The 20,113-nt window shown below is 43.9% G+C and overlaps 1 protein-coding gene across 1 annotated transcript; it reads right to left on the bottom strand.

Moving 5' to 3' along the window:
* Nucleotides 1–8,255: 8,255 nt before the first annotated feature.
* On the bottom strand, nucleotides 8,256–19,984 carry LOC115469335 (gastrokine-1-like). The gene is made up of 7 exons (XM_030201858.1): nucleotides 19,885–19,984; nucleotides 18,994–19,047; nucleotides 14,845–14,982; nucleotide 14,312; nucleotides 12,354–12,460; nucleotides 10,930–11,062; nucleotides 8,256–9,013 (listed from the first exon to the last, which is right to left on the bottom strand). The coding sequence occupies exons 1-7, from the start codon at nucleotides 19,894–19,896 to the stop codon at nucleotides 8,937–8,939; spliced, it is 522 nt and encodes a 173-aa protein (XP_030057718.1). The 5' UTR covers nucleotides 19,897–19,984; the 3' UTR covers nucleotides 8,256–8,936.
* Nucleotides 19,985–20,113: the final 129 nt, after the last annotated feature.

Genomic DNA, 20,113 nt, shown 5'->3' with positions numbered 1-20,113 from the left:
TGAGCCAATTAGTGCCAATAATTAGCTTTTTAAGAAGCAAATATTGGGATCTGTGCACATTCCAAAAAAGGGGGCATGGAAATGGAAAGGTCATGGGCGTTTCGGAGCAGAATGGGGTGTGGTTTCAAGTTATGCACGTAATTACAGGCACAGGTATCGATGAGTGAAAGATATTGGCACTGAAGTATCGACAAATACCTTTAAGCTGGTGAAGAATACAAAAGCCAGTTTTACACACACTAGATATTTGAGGAATAAACTTAAGGTGCGAACCAAGGATAACTCCCAGGTATCGAAATGAGTCTACTGGATGAAAAGATGAACCAAAAAAGTTCAATGGAATAGATGGTGAAGAAAGACTACCTGTAACCAACATACCAGGGTTTTGTCTTTATTAAGTACTAGTTTATGTTGAATATCAGCAGATAACGTTTCATATTGATTACTTGCTGCTGGAAAACATACAAATCCTTTAAAAAAAACTGGCCCAATTCTGTTAATGAATGGGTAAAACTCTCAAAGTGGAATATGTATTTTCAAATGTACAATATCAGGCTTATTTTCGAAAGAGAAGGGCGCCCATCTTTCGACTTAAATCGGGAGATGGGCATCCTTCTCCCAGGTCACCCAAATCAGCATAATCAAAAGCCGATTTTGGGTGTCCTCAACTGCGGGGATGGCCAAAGTTCACGGGGGCGTGTTGGAAGCATAGCGAAGGCGGGACTGGGGCGTGCTTAACATATGGACTTTACTTGGTCCTTTTTTTATGACCAAGCCACAAAAATGTGCCCTAAATTACCAGATGACCACCGGAGGGAATCAGGGATGACCTCCCCCTACTCCCCCAGTGGTCACTAACCCTTCCCACCAAAAAAAAAAACCTTCAAACTTTTTTTTTTTGCCAGCCTCTATGCCAGCCTAAAATGTCATACCCAGCTCCCTGACAGCAGTATGCAGGTCCCTGGAGCAGTTTTAGTGGGTGCAGTGCACTTCAGGCAGGCAGACCCAGGCCCATCCCCCCCTACCTGTTAAACTTGTGGTGGTAAATGTGAGCCCTCCTAAAGCCACCACAAACCCTCTGTACCCACATCTAGGTGCCCCCCTTCATCCCTAAGGGCTATGGTAGTGGTGTACAGTTGTGGGGAGTGGGTTTTGAGGGGCTCAGCACACAAGGTAAGGGAGCTATGTACCTGGGAGCTTTTTCTGAAGTTCACTGCAGTGCTCCCTAGGGTGCCCGGTTGGTGTCCTGGCATGTGACCGGGACCAGTGTACTACAAATGCTGGTTCCTCCCACGATCAAATGGCTTGGATTTGGTCATTTCTGAGATGGGTGTCCTCGGTTTCCATTATCGCTGAAAATCGGGGACGACCATCACTAAGGTTGACCTAAATGTTGAGATTTGGGCGTCCCCAACCGTATTATTGAAACAAAAGATGGACGCCCATCTTGTTTCAATAATACAGGTTTCCCCGCCCCTTCGTCAACTTTGGCGCCCCGTTCGATTATGCCCCTCCACATGTACCTGATTATGGGAAAGCTATAGAAGAGTTAGCAATTCCAGGAAAAACTGGAGAAACCAAAATAATCTATGTATTCACAGAGATCGAACAGGCTATCAATAACACCTCAAAAAAAGATATAGTGGAATTAGAAAAGGTGAAGAGAAGGGCGACGAAAATGATAAAGGGGATGGAACGACTTCCCTATGAGGAAAGGCTAAAGCGGCTAGGGCTCTTCAGCTTGGAGAAAAGGTGGCTGAGGGGAGATATGATAGAGGTCTATAAAATAATGAGTGGAATTGCGCGGGTAGATGTGAAGCGTCTGCTTACGCTTTCCAAAAATACTAGGACTAGGGGGCATGCAATGATGCTATAAGGTAGTAAATTTAAAACGAATCGGAGAAAATCTTTCTTCACTCAGCATGTAATTAAACTCTGGAATTCATTGCCAGAGAATGTGGTAAAGGCAGTTAGCTTACCGGAGTTTAAAAAAGGTTTGGACGGCTTCCTAAAGGAAAAGTCCATAGACCATTATTAAATGGACTTGGGGAAAATCCACTATTTCTGGGATAAGCAGTATAAAATGTTTTGTACTTTTTTGGGATCTTACCAGGTATTTGTGACCTGGATTGGCCACTGTTGGAAACAGGATGCTGGGCTTGATGGACCCTTGGTCTTTCCCAGTATGGCAATACTTATGTACTTATGTACATATTGGCACCATCCTAAAGAAACTTGCCTGATTGTTTTATCCATTGGTTTAGAAAAATATTTTAACATATCAAAATATGATTTATAGTTTCAAAAATAGGGAACAAGGGTATTAATCGGTCTTACACCCCCTAATCTGGTCTCTTCTCCCCCCCAAGGTATTTTAAATATTAAGCTTTCGTATTGTATCATATACATATAAAGAATGAGAGCAATTTCCAAAAGTCGTTTCACCCAAGTAAATGAGCATTTTGAAGCCCGCCCACCCTTCCAGCAGGTAAGTACACATTGATTTTTTGAGTTCATTTGGCTGTCAGGGTCTATTGTTTTGTGTTCATTGCGGCTACTCATTGCTGCCCTTCCCCCCCCCCCCCCCCCACCCCAGCAGCTGTTGCCCCAAGCCACTGCCTAGCTGTGCCTAATGGCTGGTCCAGCGCAGTTTCTATACACTAAAGAAAAAAAATTATACCATAACTCCTCTCTGTCATGGTTTTGTTTCAGCTGTTGTTGCTTCCAGTGCCAAGGGGACAATCTTTAAATAATTCAAAAAGGAAAAGAGAGTCATGGGGATGTTCTGCTGACATTTAGATACATCAAGAAGTCTAGCTGGACCAATTCATTCAGATCTTTTTCAGTATTTCTCAAAACTGAAATATGAACCTTCCAGCTGTTTATTTTTTTTTCAAAGACCAAATAAAAGGTTTGTTTCCAACATTCTATGAACAGATACATTTGGTTGGACTTGGTGGGGAGACAGCTTTTAAGGTTCAAAACATTGACGAAAATATTTCTTTCTTGGAAATTTGGAACACTTGGCAGTTTTTATTTTCCAAGCATGTGTGTGATTGCTAATAGCTTGTGTAATAAGTAGAATGCAGGGAACAGCCAACTCATTGTAAACAGCTGAAAACATTTTTATTTATTTTTAACTGGAAGAATGGATGCCCTGGATTATATTTGCTTACCCCTCCTCTCCCCAAGAGAATTGAAGGGACTGGCATGCCCTGAAAGAACATTTTTGAACGATTCTGCAGTCTCGTCAGCAGGAATAGTGACTGGGTGTTTTGCATACTGAACTCTGATTCAGGACAAATCTTCGATTATGAGTCCCAGACTCATCATTAAATTTTTGCTTGACTTTGTGCCTCTGGAGCTCATTTGCAAACCAGACACTTGGCTCTCCGGGTCAACAAATGCACCTCCTTTTTCTGTCATGCATCAGTTTTATCCCTCTTTATCATTTCTTGTCATGTATGTAGAAATCTGCTATGGTCTTATAGCAGGCTGCCAAAATATATCTTCCTATTTAGTTCTAGGAAAAATATTCAGGGCTCCTGTTCTAGAAAGCTGCCAGTCAGATCTGAATACTGGGTAGTCTATTCCAGGAAAGTAGCCCAACAGCACTGGAGCTTTAACTTTTGGAGGCAAGGATAAAACTCTGAGGGCTAGATGCACTAAACTTAACGAACCAGCAACGTGGGTTTAAAACTGGTTCTAGCCAGTTTAACGCGCAAGTAGTAAACCGGGACATGCACAAAAGGGCATTGTCCTGTCAAGGTAGCAGCTAACGAAAACGGAATGCAGATGAGCAAATTAGTATTATAATGTGTATGCGATGCGATGCACTACCGTTTTCCGATCCCCTTACCGTGGAAAACCTAACGGGAGGTCTGCACCTCTCACTGGGGCTGCTGTGAGGGAATCGTAAGGAAAATAATTCTTGCAGAGCTGAACAACACCTGCGAGCTCCAAAAACGTCTGAGAAGGACGACAATCTGGAAAAAAATGTCCAAGTACTCGTCAGGGGCGTCCTTCTAAAGTGCCTAACATGGATGTCCTTCACTCACATAAACAAAAAAGGACGTCCCTGACGCGCACTTGGACGTTTGCACCTTTCTCCAAGTGAAGGGCTACTACTTATTTTAATCATTGCTTTAAAAGTTGAACGAAGGTCCCCTTCCTCATCGCCAGCTGAAGCTCCTTGAGAGGGTTAATGGACGATTGTGAGGCCCCCCCACCATGGCCTCTCAGCCAATCACAGCGCATTTAGCTGACACCAGTGACAGCTAAACGCGCTGTGATTGGCTGAGAGAGACATGGAGGAGGGGCATAATCGAAAGGGATGGGTGGTTGCGGGACTCTGCTCTCTACAGTGCCGGTATCAGCATCGGTGCAGGGAGCTGTGCCTAAGGAGGGCTTAACACTCTCCACAACAGAAGATAAGCAGTGAGAACATCGGAAGTGTGAGCAATTTGGATTCTTTTTGTCTCTACCTTTCGGGCACCCTTGAGTTTGAAGAAAAGCCCGTCCTACTCGTCAGGGACATCATTTTTTTGTTGTTGTTTTTTGAGTGAAGGACGTCCTTAAAGGACGTCCTTGGCATGCGCAGAGCAGCCAGCATAACACTTGGATGCTCTGCGCATGCTCAGCTGGCTGACTGGCTTGGAAGGAAATTGCATGCAAATGTGCTAGCAGTGAGTAGCTCATTTGCATGCGATTTCCTTGATGCATGCCCGTTTCTTACTGATTCGCTAAAGAATCGGTAAGGGAAGGGCTTTAACGTTTTTGTTAGTGCATCTACCCCTGAGTTCAAAGAGGAGCCTTGCCTTCCTCCCCCAGTAGGTGGGTTACTCCATTCTGAGTCCAATTTGTTGCTTCCCGCTCTAGGGGATAAGGGGAAAGAGGAAAACACAGGGGTTGCAAGTCTGATCCACAGCTGTCCTCTGAGAAATAGAGAGCCAGAGAGAAGAGGAAGGATAGATGTTTGAGGAGATCTGATTCTGATCCTCATCAGAAGGTATATACAGAGTGTAGCTACTGCTAGCTCACAGTACAGTTCTTTCCAGAGACAAGACTGGATGCTAGGGAGTGGTGGAGCTGTAGAGTGCTGAGTCTCTGAGTGAGACAGAAAGTAGAACCCAAGTCTTGGCTGTGGGGAATCCACAACCATATGTCACGACTATGGCCGTGACTACCCTCATACTTACCCTGTTTCAGGGAGTCAGTGGCTGTGCTGGCTTCTGCTTGTCTCTGTCTCTGTCTTAGTTTCTCTCTGGCTCTGTGTGCTGATTGCCCTACTGAACCTCACCTGTGTGGGCTATGCCTCTTCCAAGATGGCTGCCGCCTCTTCGTCTCTGCCAGTATCCAAGATGGCTCCCGCTGTTACTTTCTATGGGATGCCTGCTCTGAGTGTCAAGCCTCTGTTTGGTTGCAAGGTGATTGCTGCACCTGTGGCTCTGGTGTTGATGGGCTTTATTAGTCACCTGAAGACTACAGTCCTGGCCTTTGCATTGCCATTCCCTCCGCAGTGCCTTAGGTCCCGAGGTTAGTGTGCTGTTAGCACCGTTTTGCTTTCCTTGTTATTTGTTCTATGGGTCTCCTACCCTTCTGTGGGTTTTCAGCCCTTCTGTATGTATTTGTTCAATGGGTCTCCTACCCTTCTGTGGGTTTTCAGCCCTTCTGTATTTATTTGTTCTGTGGGTCTCCTACCCTTCTGTGGGTTTTCAGCCCTTCTGTGTTTATCGCTTGTGGGTTTCCAGCCCTTCTGTGTTTATCGCTTGTGGGTTTCCAGCCCTTCTGTGTTTATAGCTCTGTAGGGTTTCAGCCCTTCTGTGTTTATAGCTCTGTAGGGTTTCAGCCCTTCTGTGTTTATAGCTCTGTAGGGTTTTAGCCCTTCTGTGTTTATCGCTTGTGGGTTTCCAGCCCTTCTGTGTGTATAGCTCTGTAGGGTTTCAGCCCTTCTGTGTTTTTTGCTCTATGGGTTTCCTACCCTTCTGTGTCTAGCTCTGATAGCTCTCTGTGTTTGTTCCTAGTGTTAGATTAGCCAGCTTAGCTCCGTCTGGTTTGTAGCCTGTGCCTAGCTCTGCTAGTTCTCTGTGTTTGTTTCCAGTGTATGACTTGTTAGCTTGGGCACAGCTTTGTGGTTAGCTGGTGTATAGCTTTACTAAGTCTCCTGAGTTTGTTCTGTGTATGTTTCCAGTGCATGACTTGTTAGCTTGGGCACAGCTTGTTGTTAGCTGGTTTATAGCTGTTCTAGTCTCCTGAGTTTTGCTCTGTGTATGTACCTGTGTATGACTGGTTGCCTGGGTATAGCGTTCCTATTAGCCTGGGTACAGTCTACTAGTCATTGTGTTGATTCCTGCTGACTGCCAGAACCCGGACAGTTCCTGCTTGTCTGCCTTGCCTTCGCCTAGGTGCCAGGGGGCACCCCTGGACCTTCCTTCCTGTTGTTCCTGTAAGTCCTACCGGCTGCCAGAACCTGAGGGCTCAACCCGAGGGGGAGGCAGTCAAGTGTAGGTGAAGCTTAGGTCCAGGGTGTTCCAGTTCCGTTCCAGTGTGTTCCAGTCCAGCGGGTTTCACTCCGGTATGTTCCTGTCCAGTGGGGCCACTCCGGTGTGTCCAGTCCAGCGGGCCCCACTCCAGTGCGCACCTGTCCGGTGCGTTCCAGTTCCGAGTGTTCCAGTGTAGAAATCCAGTCCGGAGTTCCGGTCCAGTTTTGTCTCCTCTCTACCTGGAGGGTGATTTTGCCTTAAAGGACTCACAAACCCCGCGCTCCCGGGGAAGAAGCCTGAAGGTATGCAAAGGACCTCGAGAGCGCGTCCCGCATGGGCGGGCACGCGACACCATAAAAGAGTGAGAGTGAAGTGTGATTGGAGCCCAGAAAGAGAGCAAGGGGTGTGGATTACAGGGCTCAGTCTTTGTCCAGAACCTAGAATATAATTGTGAAGGACTAATAAAGGGGAGAGAGGCTACAGAAAGAGACAGACACTAGCAGTGGCATGAGAGGTGCAACATTGGTTCAGACTGCCAAGAGATGTGAATTCTGTATGAGAATAGAGAAGACAGCACTGTGCAGAGGAAACCAAGAGTTACACATCCCAATGAAACTTTTTGATACTTTCTGCAAATTGTTCACTTTGTTCTTATGGACTGTTTGCCTATTTTTTCCCTATCCCTTCTTTTTTCTACATTTTTAGAGAGTCCAATAAGTGGACATTTTATTATACTTCAGGACATCCTCCCTGATACATTTTATTACTGTGACCTTGTCTGTCTAACCTCTACTATTAATGCCTTTTGTAGTCTGTGTACATTGAGGGGTCCTTTTACTAAGCCGCGGTAAAAAGTGGCCCGTGGTAGTGTGGGCGTGTCTTTTTGGCATGCGCTGGGCCACTTTTTACCGCAGCTGGGGAAAAAGGTTTTTTTGTAATTGGCTGAGAAATGGGCATGCGGAAAAAATAAAACAAGCATGCGCCTATTTATGGCCTGAGCCCTTACTGCCAGCCATTGACCTAGCGGTAAGGGCTCACGCGCTACCCACGTGATAACCGTGCAGCATGCGCCATATTACCACCAGGAATACACACACACACACAAGCACCCGCAGTAGAAAATAAAAAAATATTTTCTACCACAGGATTCAGCACTCGCCAAACTCAGAATTACCCCTGTGTGCACATACTACCCCGGCGCACTGCCAATTTGGCACGTTACCTGCGCATTAGCCCTCTCGCGGCTTTGTAAAAGGCCCCTGAGAAAAGAGATTTTGGAAGAACTGCACAGTTCTGGCCACAGAAACTACTGAATTTGTTTGTGTACCTCTTTCTAGGGGTCAACCCTCAACCCCATTATCTGAGAGATCCAGTACAATTTGTATTGGAGAGGAGAGGTGCAGAGATACTTAATCATAACAGAGAATGTGATGGCACCTTTAGTTGAGGTACCACTGACTACATTTACTACTTAAGCTGTCATTATTTACAAAGCCTCTCCGTATGTTTTAGCGTCATACATTTGTTTTAATTCAGATTTACTACTATTACTACTACTATTTATAATTTCTATAGTGCTACAAGGCATACACAGTGCTAGAAAGAAAAATCTGTGTTTTGTCTGTTGTTGTTTTTATGTTTTATTGTTGTAATGCTTATGTACATTATTTTGTAATCCACGTCGGTCCTACAAGCTGCAGGTTGCCCACCCTAATCTAGGATTTAGGCAGAGTACAAGTGAATAAAATCCATAAATATGTCTAAAGCAAGGAAGTTGATGAAAATGCTTTATTAGAAACATGAAACAGTGCAGATCTGAAGGTGAGGCTAGGCATGACACGTTCTCAAGCCTAGAAAACTAAACGTGGTGAAGGAACAAAAGTGAAGGTCAGAAGAGGTCATGGTAGAAACACAATCACTGCTTTACTATCAAGGAACAGGAGATCTAAACACAGAAGCAGGAACAGAAGAAGGATACCAGAAAGATGCAATCGCTAGAATAGCGCAAAAAAATGAAGTTTATCGGAGAAACCCAATATGGCCATGTTTCAGCAGTTGCCCTCATCAGAGGTATAATATCCACACTCAGTATGCAGAATGGATTCCACAACGACAACAACTGGTTGAGAAAATAGACCTTAGTCTTTGTGTCTACTAGGACTGAGTCGAGTCAGAAACTGAGCCATCTTTCGAAGCGTTTTCTGACTCAGTTCAGTCCAAGTAGCAGCTAAGACTTAGCTCTATTTGTCAGTCAGTTGTTATCATCTGAGAATCCATACTGAATGTGGACATTATACCCTTGATGCAGGCATCTGCTGAAACGCAGCCTCATTAGGTTTGTCCAATAAACTTCCTTTTGTTTGCTATACTGGTGTTTGCATCTTTCTGGTCTCTTTCTGCTGTTCAGGACACCACGTTGATCACTGTTCGTTTAGCTTTGATGCTATTTTTGATCTAGAAGCAGAAGGAAATCCCCAGGATGGTTATAATGCTTGAACTTTTACAAAGGGCGAAGCCTGAAAACTGGCCATCTAGAAAGAAAAATGAGAACAGAGAGTTAAAGAAAAAGGACAGCTAAGTGAGCAATACATGATTTCAACTTACAGTTACATCTGTCATAAAATACACATCCTTCCAACCATATTCTGCTACTTTGTACTTCTTTCTGTAAGCCTTGCAAGTGGTCTAACAAACCAACATTGTACTTTGGTTTTAAAAGTATGGCTTGGTCAATTTGATCAGCTGATTAGTTTCCTTCTGGCATTTAGGGGGTTAAATCTATAAAGATTTAGGCACCAGTAACACATGTAAATGATCAGAATGTTGTCATATATGAGTATACATGTACACATACAAGCATATATGCTAATATTCCGGCTACATAAGAATATACTGGGACAGACCGAAGGTCCATCAAGCCCAGCATCCTGTTTCCAATAGTGGCCAAGATTACAAGTATCTGGCAAGATCCCAAAACAGTACAATACATTTTATGCTGCTTATCCTAGAAATAAGCAGTGGATTTTCCCCAAGTCCATCTTAATACTGGCTTATGGACTTTTCTTTTAGGAAGTTATCCAAACCTTTTTTAAACCCTGCTAAGTTAACTGCTTTTACCACATTCTCTGGCAACAAATTTCAGAGTTTAATTACATGTTGAGTGAAGAAATATTTTCTCTGATGTGTTTTAAATTTACTACTTTGTAGCTTCATTACGTGCCCCCTAGTCCTAGCATTTTTGGAAAGATGCTACTCTATAAAATTGTGCCGAAATGTGATTGCATCTAATTTGAGGGTGGGCATTCACATGGGCAGAATCTGGGCGGAGCATGGGAGATGGTGCAGAGTTACATGCTTAGATTATAGATTACTATCATCTACACACGTTCATTTGCAATTTAGGTATAATCATTTACATCATGTCTATGGCTGGTGTAAGTGATCATGACTTAATTCTAGGCACACATTTGACATGTTACACCGGTATTCTATAAATAAAAGTACACCTGTCATTTCCTTTAAAGAACAGGGAAGGGGCGTAGCCAGTGCTCTGGTTTTTTTTTTTTTTTGGGGGGGGGGGGGCTAAGAATGGACTGGGGGCGGCAATGCATTTCTTCCCTCACCCCAAACATTAAAAATATTACCTTTGCTGGTGGAGATGCTGAAGCTCTGCCAGCCAAAGAAATCCATTGCCAAGTCGCTCCCTTCCTTCTCATGCTGCTGCAGTGAGCAAATGGCATGCTTTCAGCCACAGCTGCTGGGACGCCTAATCTATGCTCAGTTCTTAAATCAGCAGCACGTGGAGGAACACAGCAGCTCAGCTGTACATTTCTTTGGCTGGGAGGGCTTTGGCATCCCCACCAGCCGTTTAGTGGGTGCTGCAGTTTTGGAGGGAGACTGAGCTCAAAGTGGGGGGGGGGGGGGGGGGGGGGCTAGGCCTCCAAGGCCTCCTCTGTGGCTATGCCACTGGAATAGGCTAGAAGTACTGGTGTTACAGATACGTAAGTATAGGTGCCCCTTTATAGAATTTACCCTCTTAAAGTGCTGATATACATCTGATATGATGCCACACATATACTTGAATGGGGGTTTCTTTTGTTTTTGTGTATCCACTATGGAAACATAAGTATAGTACATCTTTTTGCTACTACTACTACTATAAATAATTTCTATAGCGCTACCAGTCGTACGCAGCGCTTCACAACTGAACATGAAAAAAGACAGTCCCTGCTCAAAAGAGCTTACAATCTAAATAACAAAAAAGGTCTTCTTTCCTTAGAAGCCGTTATTTTTTCATAAACTGTGTTTGACAGGTGTATGATACAAAGCAGCCCTCATTTGAGTCAGTGGGCTTGAAACTCAATTGGCATATGTTTCAAACTCATTTGTTAGAAAGTTGAGGCTGAACTACACCATATGGGAGTCATCACATTCACACAAAGCTTACCCTTAGCCTCCTGACTGGTGTAGGTGGGGATATCTTTACACAGTGCCTGGATGTGCTTTCCAAACTGGCCGACGTCTGTGACTTTGTTGGGAGATACAGAGTAGCTCATAGGGGTAGGTGCTCTGCTGCGGGTCTGCAGGTGAATCAGAAAGACAATACAATCACTGTAGCAAAGGTCCCGCCCAGTTAAATTGCAGAGAGTGGGCTATTCCCAGATTTTTAGTGCACTGAACCAAACCATGCTTCTAAAAATCCAATTGACTACTGCAGCAGTATTCAGTTAGTTCTGGGGCAGTCCAGGGGCGGAATCAGGGTGACGCTGGGACTTACCCAGTCTGCAGAGATATTGGGTCCACTAATCAGTAACAGGGGAATTCTATATATGGTGTCTAACTTTAACCACTACTTCCACGCCAAGTTTTTGGCACAGAAAAGTGTTCTAATGGACACAAAGTGCTGGAATAGGGCAGAAATGGCAGGTCTGCACGAAAGCACACTTTTACGCCTATTTACAGAATAGTGCCTCAGTGTTTCTGCATAGATCTGCAAAGAGGGCGTAATGATGGCAGGGGTGTAGGGACATTCCCTTAAGATACACACAGTGTTAAAGCACACCAGGATTTACACCTGGGTTCAGTTGGAGTAAATCCTTGTGCCCAAGGTTGAGTGCGGGTCCCAATGCTATGCACTGTTGTACAAAGGGCACCCAACCTGGGCCGTCCTTTATAGAATACTATTCAGTGCCAATTTTTTTCGTCACAAAATTTTGAGCACCATTTTCTGGTTCCAGCCTAAACTGCCTGGCTAAAGTCAGGACAGTAAAAGGCTATCTGGGCACCTACATGAATATCAGTCTGAATATTGCCAATACCTGGTTAAGTTCTGATGGATATTAAGAACCTAAGAATAGCCATACTCGGTCAGACCAATGGTCCATCTAGCCAATCGAGGCCCTTTTACTAAGCCGTGCTATCTCCTTTCAGCCGCCTTTTCTCCAAGCTGAAGAGCCCTAGCCGCTTTAGCCTTTCCTCACAGGGAAGTCGTCCCATCCCCTTTATCATTTTCGTCACCCTTCTCTGTACCTTTTCTAATTCCACTATATCTTTTTTGAGATGCGGTGACCAGAATTAAACAGTATTTATCAATGTTTTCACACTGTCACGTGTACTATTACTTAGTACCTTTTTTGGTGGAATCAAACATGTACATTTGTGTCTCTTAGGAGTTATCAGTGTAGTAAAGGCACAAACTGGAGTGGCAGACACATGACAAGCCCAGGGAGAGCTGAGAGAGAGAGAGAGAGAGAGAGAGAGAGAGAGAGAGAGCACTAGGGAATTGTGTGTGTGTGTGTGTGGGGGGGGGGGGGGGGGGGGTATGTTTATTCATTAGAGACCTATTTTAATTTTTTTTGCTGTGGGGTGTACCTTATCTCGGGCCACTTCACTAAGCTGAGCCAGACTTGGGAAGGATGCCTTGTTGATTTTCCCCACAACACATATCTTCTTGTCAAAGAACCTGGCGGCAAAAGACCCTTGAAAACAAAAGAGAGTCGATAGTGTTGTTAATTCTTATGCACTTTGCAGTATTTTGTATTAATAGAAGTTGTTGCATTTGTAAGCTGCAGTACATGGCTTGCTTTCTCTGTTCCACTGACTTCTTTCACATGACAATATTGAAATGGTAAATGCATTAACCACTTGAAATATCCAGCTTATTCTGTTTGTACGAGATGGAACTTCTGTTTTGTACTCTGGCTGGTAGTCGAGCTATTACAACAAGCATCTGAGAAACCGAGATCCAGTTCAACCTTCACCTATCATGACAGAACCTTCAGCAAATCGTTTATTCTCAGTGCCCACAAAGTCTGATAGCAATAATCACTTTGGGAGCAGAAACCTCAAAACAGTGAGCCTCATATTTAAAAAAAAACCAAGCTCCTAATTTTAGGTTCTAAGGGGGTCTTTTACTAAAGCTTAGCTCGAGCTATCTGCAACAGGATTAATAGGAATAAAATGGGCCCTGCTGCAGATAACTTGAGCTAAGCTTTAGTAAAAGACCCCCTAATTCAGACTCTAAATTTATGCCCTATTTTCAGCCAAACTTAGGGGCCCTTTTACTATGCTGTGCTAACAAGTGGTGGCGCTGTTGTCAGTGCATGGATTTCCCACGTGCTGCGACCACTTTTAGAACGGCAGTAAAATGGCCACATTTCCATATTTTTCTTTAATAGCCACTTGCTTATTTCCTAATTTGCTTGTGGCCTTTACTGTGGGAGCCCTTACCGACACCCAGTGGTAATCGAGCAGCGAGCAGCAATATGTACCCGCTACCTGATTAGCGAAGGGCACAACTACTCTGCCCTGTCATGTCTCCTGTGCTGAAAATAAAAAATATTTTTGAGCAAGGGATTAACTGGCACTGATAGTTGGGGTCCCCCGCCAGCAAAGGTAGGCGACGTAAATGGCAGGGGAGGGTTGGTGGCGGGAAGGGGGGTCGAGAGGGTCGTCTGCAGGGGGGATCAAAGTTGGAAGTGGTGGTGGTGGTGGCAGCGGCGGCGGGGGGGTCAACAATGGCGGGGGGGGGGGGGGGTCAGTGGCGCCGGGGGGGGGGGGGGCTAAAATGTGCCCCTTCACCTCGGACTCTGGACCCCCCTCCTGCCAAAGTCTGGCTACGCCCCTGGTGCAAGGGCTGTGCCCAAAGTTAGGCACAAGATCTGTGCTAAGCTAGTATATTGTACAGGGCACTCTGTGCAGAGCATCCTTTCCAGAATACTAGTTTACCACAGATCTTCCCAGCACCTAATTTTTGGTGCCATTTACTGAATTCTATCCTTATTGAATTTCTGAGTACAAATTTAGGGGACCTTTTACGAAGCTGAAGTAAACAAAGGCCCTGCACTAGAGGCAGGGGCCGTTTTTTACAGCACGCTGTGGCCCTTTATACCGCAGTGGGTAAAAAGGCCAAAAATGGGATGGCTATGTGGTAAGATTTCACTTACCACATGTCCATGTGGGGGGAGCGCTTAACACCACTCATTGAGATGGTGTTAAGGGCTCCCGCGGTAACCCAGCTGTAACTGGGTAGCGTGCGGCGCTGCCCGATTACTGCCAGGTTAGCACCGCACTGGAAAATAGATAGCTATCTTCTCTAGGGCAACAAATGGCATACGCCAACCACCGGCGCCTGCATTGGGCCGGGGATAGTTCCATATTAGCGTGCAGTAAACCATTGCTCTGTAAAAGGACCCCTTAGGTGCTCAGTTATTATTCCTCCCTCACCCGAGTCTACTATTGGATTACCCTTGCCCCTATGGACTTTGATCCTGGGGAACTGAGTTCGATTCCCACTGCAGGTCCTTGTGACTTTGGGCAAGTCACTTAACCCTCCATTGCCCCTGGTACAAAATAAGTACCTGAATATATGTAAACCGCTTTGAATGTAGTTGCAAAAACCACAGAAAGGCGGTATATCAAGTCCCATTTCCCTTCCCTTTCCCTATCTCCCTTTGCCTTGAGAAGATATCTTTTATCATTCTGCCTTTCCGCTTCAGTCTTATCATATAATGGTGTTCTTTTCCTTCTTTCCTAAGCTTTTATTATGTAATTTGCCTTGTTATGAGCACTAGGAAAGATAGTTTATCAAATCTAATAAACTATAAACCATAATACATTTTCAAAGAGGGCCATTTAGAAGCATAACTCTTAAGAGCCTAACTCCTTTGAGTATTGGGCCCAGTATGTTTAATTAATCTTGGATACTGCATGGATCATTATTATCGTTAAAGAAATACTAATTGTTATTTTATATCGTACTCAACAGGCAAAACCTTCCATTTCTTTCTTGAAGCCATAACTGAAAGGCTTTGGAATGCAAAAGTTCAAATGAAACAGATTTTGGGCATTTTTCATGTCTTACTCTGCTGTAGTCACAGATGGAATCCCATGAGTTCCAACCGTTGTAGTTGTTGATGTTGGCGATGTTGTCATGGTTGTCAATATTCACTGTCTGATGGTCATCACCACCAATATTGTCCTGGTTGACGATGTTAATATTCTGAAAAAAAATTAAATTGGGAAACTGTGAAGCCTCTTCCACTTACATGAATTCAATATGTTCATGGGACACAATTGAGAAACATCAAGAAAGTTAGCCCCTGTAGTGCAACAAACTCCGGATCTGCTGTCCATTTGGACATCTGTGGTGTGGGTGTACTTTGGAAGCAATGCTGCCAGGCATATAGAGTCAAAGATGAGGACTGTTTCTACCCCAGCAAATCCTTCAAGCTACAGAACAGGGGAGAGATCTCTCCCGTCCTCAGCCCGGTGATGATCACCAAGTCTGGTATCTGGAGTGGGGGGGGGGGGAGGATATTTAATAAATAGGGGGAAATTAGAGTATTAATAAATTGGTATTTGTCTTACACATTACTTTGTGCATTCTTTTACTGAAGTTGGGAAGTTGAATTAGAAATGTTTTAAACAAACGAGTTCAAGGAGAGACTAACTTGTTAATGTAAGTAGTGGTGGGAAATATCTAAGGGGCCCTTTTACTAAGCCGCGTAGGCCAATTCGGAACTACCGCCTGACTACCGGGTGGTAATTTTATTTTGTATGCACGTCCAGTAGGCGCACTGAAAATTTTCCAGTGTGTGGTTCCAACTGGGCAGTAATCGGCATTGTACGCATGCTGATGGTACGCACGCTGATGATTACCACCAGGTTAACGCATGAGACCTTACCGCTAAGTGAATGGGTGGTGGTAAGTTCTCAGGCCCAAAATGGACACGCGCCAATTTTCATTTTGCCGCATGTCCATTTTGGCCAAAGAAAGCCTTTTTTGCAGGTGCGTTGAAAAATGGACTTGCATACATCCAATATGCATGTCTACAATAGCGCAGGCCATTTTTCAGTGCACCTTCGTAAAAGGACCCCTAAGTGGGTAATATTCAGTCCATGGCAGTCAGGGTTGTTTTAAATATCAGGTGCCCCATGAGTTTTACACCCAGATATTCAGTACCAAGCCATACCCAGATGCCAGCACTTAATATCCAGGTATAAAGCAGCTAGTGGACCAGAACCCAGATAAGTAGCCAAATAAAGTTAGGACAGCCTTAGCTCTGTCCCTAAACAATCCTGGCACTATTTGTAAAGTCTGGACTTTCAGTAGCATTAACCAAAAAATCCAGCTGTGGAGCCAGTGGGTGGAAGCTACTCCTACCCAAATAAACCCATTTAAACAGTGAGATTTGGATTTTAGATTTATGATTTGCTTTTCTCCAAATCTGCATTCAAGGGAGTTATGTTCAGGAATACAAATTGTTTCCCTGCCCAAATGGACTTAGATTGTACCTGAAGTAATGGTGTATGAAGTGATTTGCCCAAGATCACACAGATTGTGAGTGGGAGACTTGCCTGGTTCAAACCTGCTTCATTAAACACAAAGCTCTTCTCCACTCCAGTTAGACCCTAGTTACACTTGATCTTGAAGCCAGTTGAATAATAGATATTGAATATTATATGAAAGTTTGATGTAGAGCTATGATGTCTGAGATGCCAGTTCCATTCATTCATTTATCTACCACTTCTTCACTAACTGTGACTAAAGAGCTGTTTCACTAAAGTATGTTACCACATAATTGTTGTAAAAAATGAATGTGCAGTAACTCTACAGCCTCTGCATTAACTGTTGAAGGTGTGCCCAGCATCTTCCAATGCAATGAATGGGGAGACCATAAACTTACACACAACTGTATTGTAGATAATGTGGATGTACTTAATGCCTACTTAGCATGTGGTGCTGAACTGTTAATACATGGTAAGTTACCATGGGCCTTGTTTACTAAGCTGTACTAGAGGCATGTTAGCGTTTTTAGTGTGTGCTAACCGTGTAGGCACCTATAATATTCCTATAGACATCTACACAGCATGCACTAAAAACACTAGCACACCTTAGTAAATAGGGCCCTATGTGTTGGCAGCAAGACAGGTAGTGTCCATCCCCCAACCCATTTGTAAAGGCTTTCCAGGAATTGGATCCATGGCCTTACAGGCTGAGGACTGGAGATTTGCTGCTAAGCCACAGAGGCTGCTTAGCTTTAGCCTGAGCTCCCAGAAATGTGACTTTGGGCACAGAAGGGGAAGCCCACCCCTGGAGAGCCCATTGAACCAGCAAGACTCAAGTTGGACACACCCTAACTGGTGCAACAGTTTTCAGGGACTGTCCTATGCCTGCTGCTACCCCAGCTCCTTGCGTTGCTTCAGGTCAAGTCTGCTTCATGCTTGATTCCTGGTCTACCCTTGATTCCTGTTTTAAAGATGGAGTGGGGGAGTAGCCTAGTGGTTAGTGTAGCAGCCTGAGAACCAGGGCAACTGGGTTTGATTCCCACTGCAGCTCCCTGTACCTCTACACAAGTCACTCAACCCTCCATTGCCCCAGGTGCAAAATAAATATGTAAAATCATTTTGATTGTAACCACAGAAAGCAGTATATCAAATCACATCCCCTTTGTTGTCTCACACTGATTCCTGCACCAAAATTGGCTTTCACTCTTCATCCACTCTCTTAGTCAGGGGAGATCCTGACACCATTTCCTTTCCCATTTCATGCTCTGTAGTTAATACGAGAGTAAGTGCAAAGCTCCTGTATTAACTGTTAGTACAGCCATGTGCTGAGTCAGCATGTATTAATTCCCACGTGACCTGCTTAACACCTTTTAGTGAAAGGTCACCTGTATTTCTTAACCTCTCTTGTAGTCCTAAAATGATCTGGATAGTATCCAGATAATGGACTGAATATCGCTGCTCTCCAGATAAAAATTCAGAACATCCATCTCTGCCCTTACTCCATGCCAGCACAATCTGGATAGTACCTGGGTGGTCAGTAATGATTTTCAATGGCACTATTCAGATAGTACCACTGAAAACCATTGGATAAACCCACAGTTACCTAAGCAGCAGATCGTGCTATCCAGAAAAGTATTTCTGAATATCTGGACCTTGATGTTCAGTTACATTCTAATCTTGATGCTATGGGAGACCTTGTAACACTATGAATTTCCTCAAGCCAAAATCTTCAAATGGTGGCCCAGTTATCAAAAAAATGTTCTATGCAAGAGCTAAGATTATCCCCAGACAAAAATGGCAAACACCCTGTGAACCTCCACCCCCATCCTTTTCAAGCTGGTTCTCCATCCCTTTCCCCTGCCCTCTCCAGTTTTTTTAAATCTCTCTCTATATTTCCTCCAAAGCATTGTTTGTGGTGCCACCTTTTGAACAGCTAGTATGTTTCTTCCAGCATCACATAACTTGCAGTAAGTTTGAACTACACTGAGCTCTCAGTTGTGAGGTGAAGATATTAAACAGAATAACTGTAATAGAGGTAAGCCAGATGCAAGACGGGAGAAGGTGGAGGGAGAATGTGTGCAGGGGAAAAAGGGGGTCACACAGGGTTGATGGGAGCCACCAGTGGCCCCTGGGCCTTTCAATGAAGAACAATACTTAAGCTATGCAGAGCAGTACTACCATAAAAATAACCACCACATTACTACAAACATATTGATACCTCTTCTATGCAGTTTGCACAGACCCTTTTTAAATTTGTGCTACAAAAATAACAACATTATTATTATTGGAGTCCCTACATATAATTTAAGGGTCGTCAATCAAGTTTTCTATAAGGACTTGTATAGTTAAGATGTAAGAAAAAAAAGCATGGATTGTGAATCTAATGATTTGGGGAGCAATAATCCAATGATTTAATGCAGGTTAGCACAAGTTTATTCACATAAAAATGGCATTTCATTATTGATTCCCCTTCCCACAATGAGTGTACATTTACCAGTGGGCAGGAGTAGATCAGGGGGCAGGGAAAGTATACCCAGTGACTGCAGTTTTGAATCACCATGCATACTTTTCAGTGAATGCCTTGTGCCAGCTTCACTACAGGTGCACAAGTACCTCATACCCACATTGTGGTTGCCAGACCCATGTACACAGGGAACCTCTGCAGATATACATTTCCTTTACAGGTATTGCCCCATTGTCTAAGAGTTTTGAATCCACTTACGTCATTCCCAAGAGATGGGGCCAGAAAGACTCCCAGAAGAGCTGCAATCACAATCTGAAAGAGAAGGTTTGTGTATGAATTTTCACACATTACTTGCCACATTCAGCACCACTGGAATGGGCTGTCACAGGCCAGCCTCATTTCCCATCCTTCCCATGCCATTCATCAAACAGTTTAGGGATGAAAGGCTGACATCACTTCCGTTTTCAGCAGGAAACCCTCCTGTTCATTGATCCCAAACAATTAATGACTTTTCTTCTTTCATGCTGCCATCTGGCTTCATGCAATTCTTAATTTTTAATCTGGCAGTCAGTAGCAGGAATGACTGCATGAAATGTTTCATGGGGGAAGAGGGAGGAACATGACAAAAATAGAGCTGAACAAAACTGAAATCCTACACGTATTTGCAAAAACAAATTAGTCAATGAAAATCTGGGGACTGGGGATTACAAATGGTAGGGAATAAGTGCTAAATCTGTTCAGTTGTTAGGATGCTGAGGATCAGGGTCCTCTTTTCAAAGATTTGTCATTCAGAACAAAGATTAAAGGAAACTTGTGCTGAGTCTGAGCCCGTGCTGTTGACTCTGGTGACTGGAGGTCAGTTAAGGCCAGCCCACCAGCTCCAGTCTGGAAAAATGCATTACTCCTTCAAGGTTCTATGATCAGATGAATACAGGAATATTGGAACAGAGCAACGGAATTGAAAGACAGTGAAAAAGAGCTCGTTTCAATTCCACTACTGCTGAATTTACAGCACTGAACATCATTACAAGTGAACTACTTTATAGTAAAAATCAAACTTAAGATATTTAGTCGAAGACCTTCTACAAGGAGTGAATACTATTTTCTGAAGAGATGTACCTATGCATTTTAGTATAAGATAATACTTACAAGGGTCTTCATGTTGTGTTTCTACAGTTAAGTACCAAGACAGAAGAGTGGGTTTGGATACTCATGAACTGCCTCTTATATGTCTTGTACTTTTCCTAATCACCAGGAAAATAAGAAAGAATGGAAGGCAAAGTACACAGTAATTATTGGAATTCATCCATATCACACTTATACATCAGTCCATGGAGATAGCTTTTATCAGGGTGTGCAGTTGGGTTCTTTGACTAAT

Source organism: Microcaecilia unicolor, chromosome 4 (assembly GCF_901765095.1).
Source record: "Microcaecilia unicolor chromosome 4, aMicUni1.1, whole genome shotgun sequence".
In the NCBI taxonomy this organism is placed as follows: Eukaryota; Metazoa; Chordata; class Amphibia; order Gymnophiona; family Siphonopidae; genus Microcaecilia; species Microcaecilia unicolor.
The sequence above is the reverse complement of the archived record's forward strand: the minus strand, read 5'-3'. Positions and strand labels throughout refer to the sequence as shown.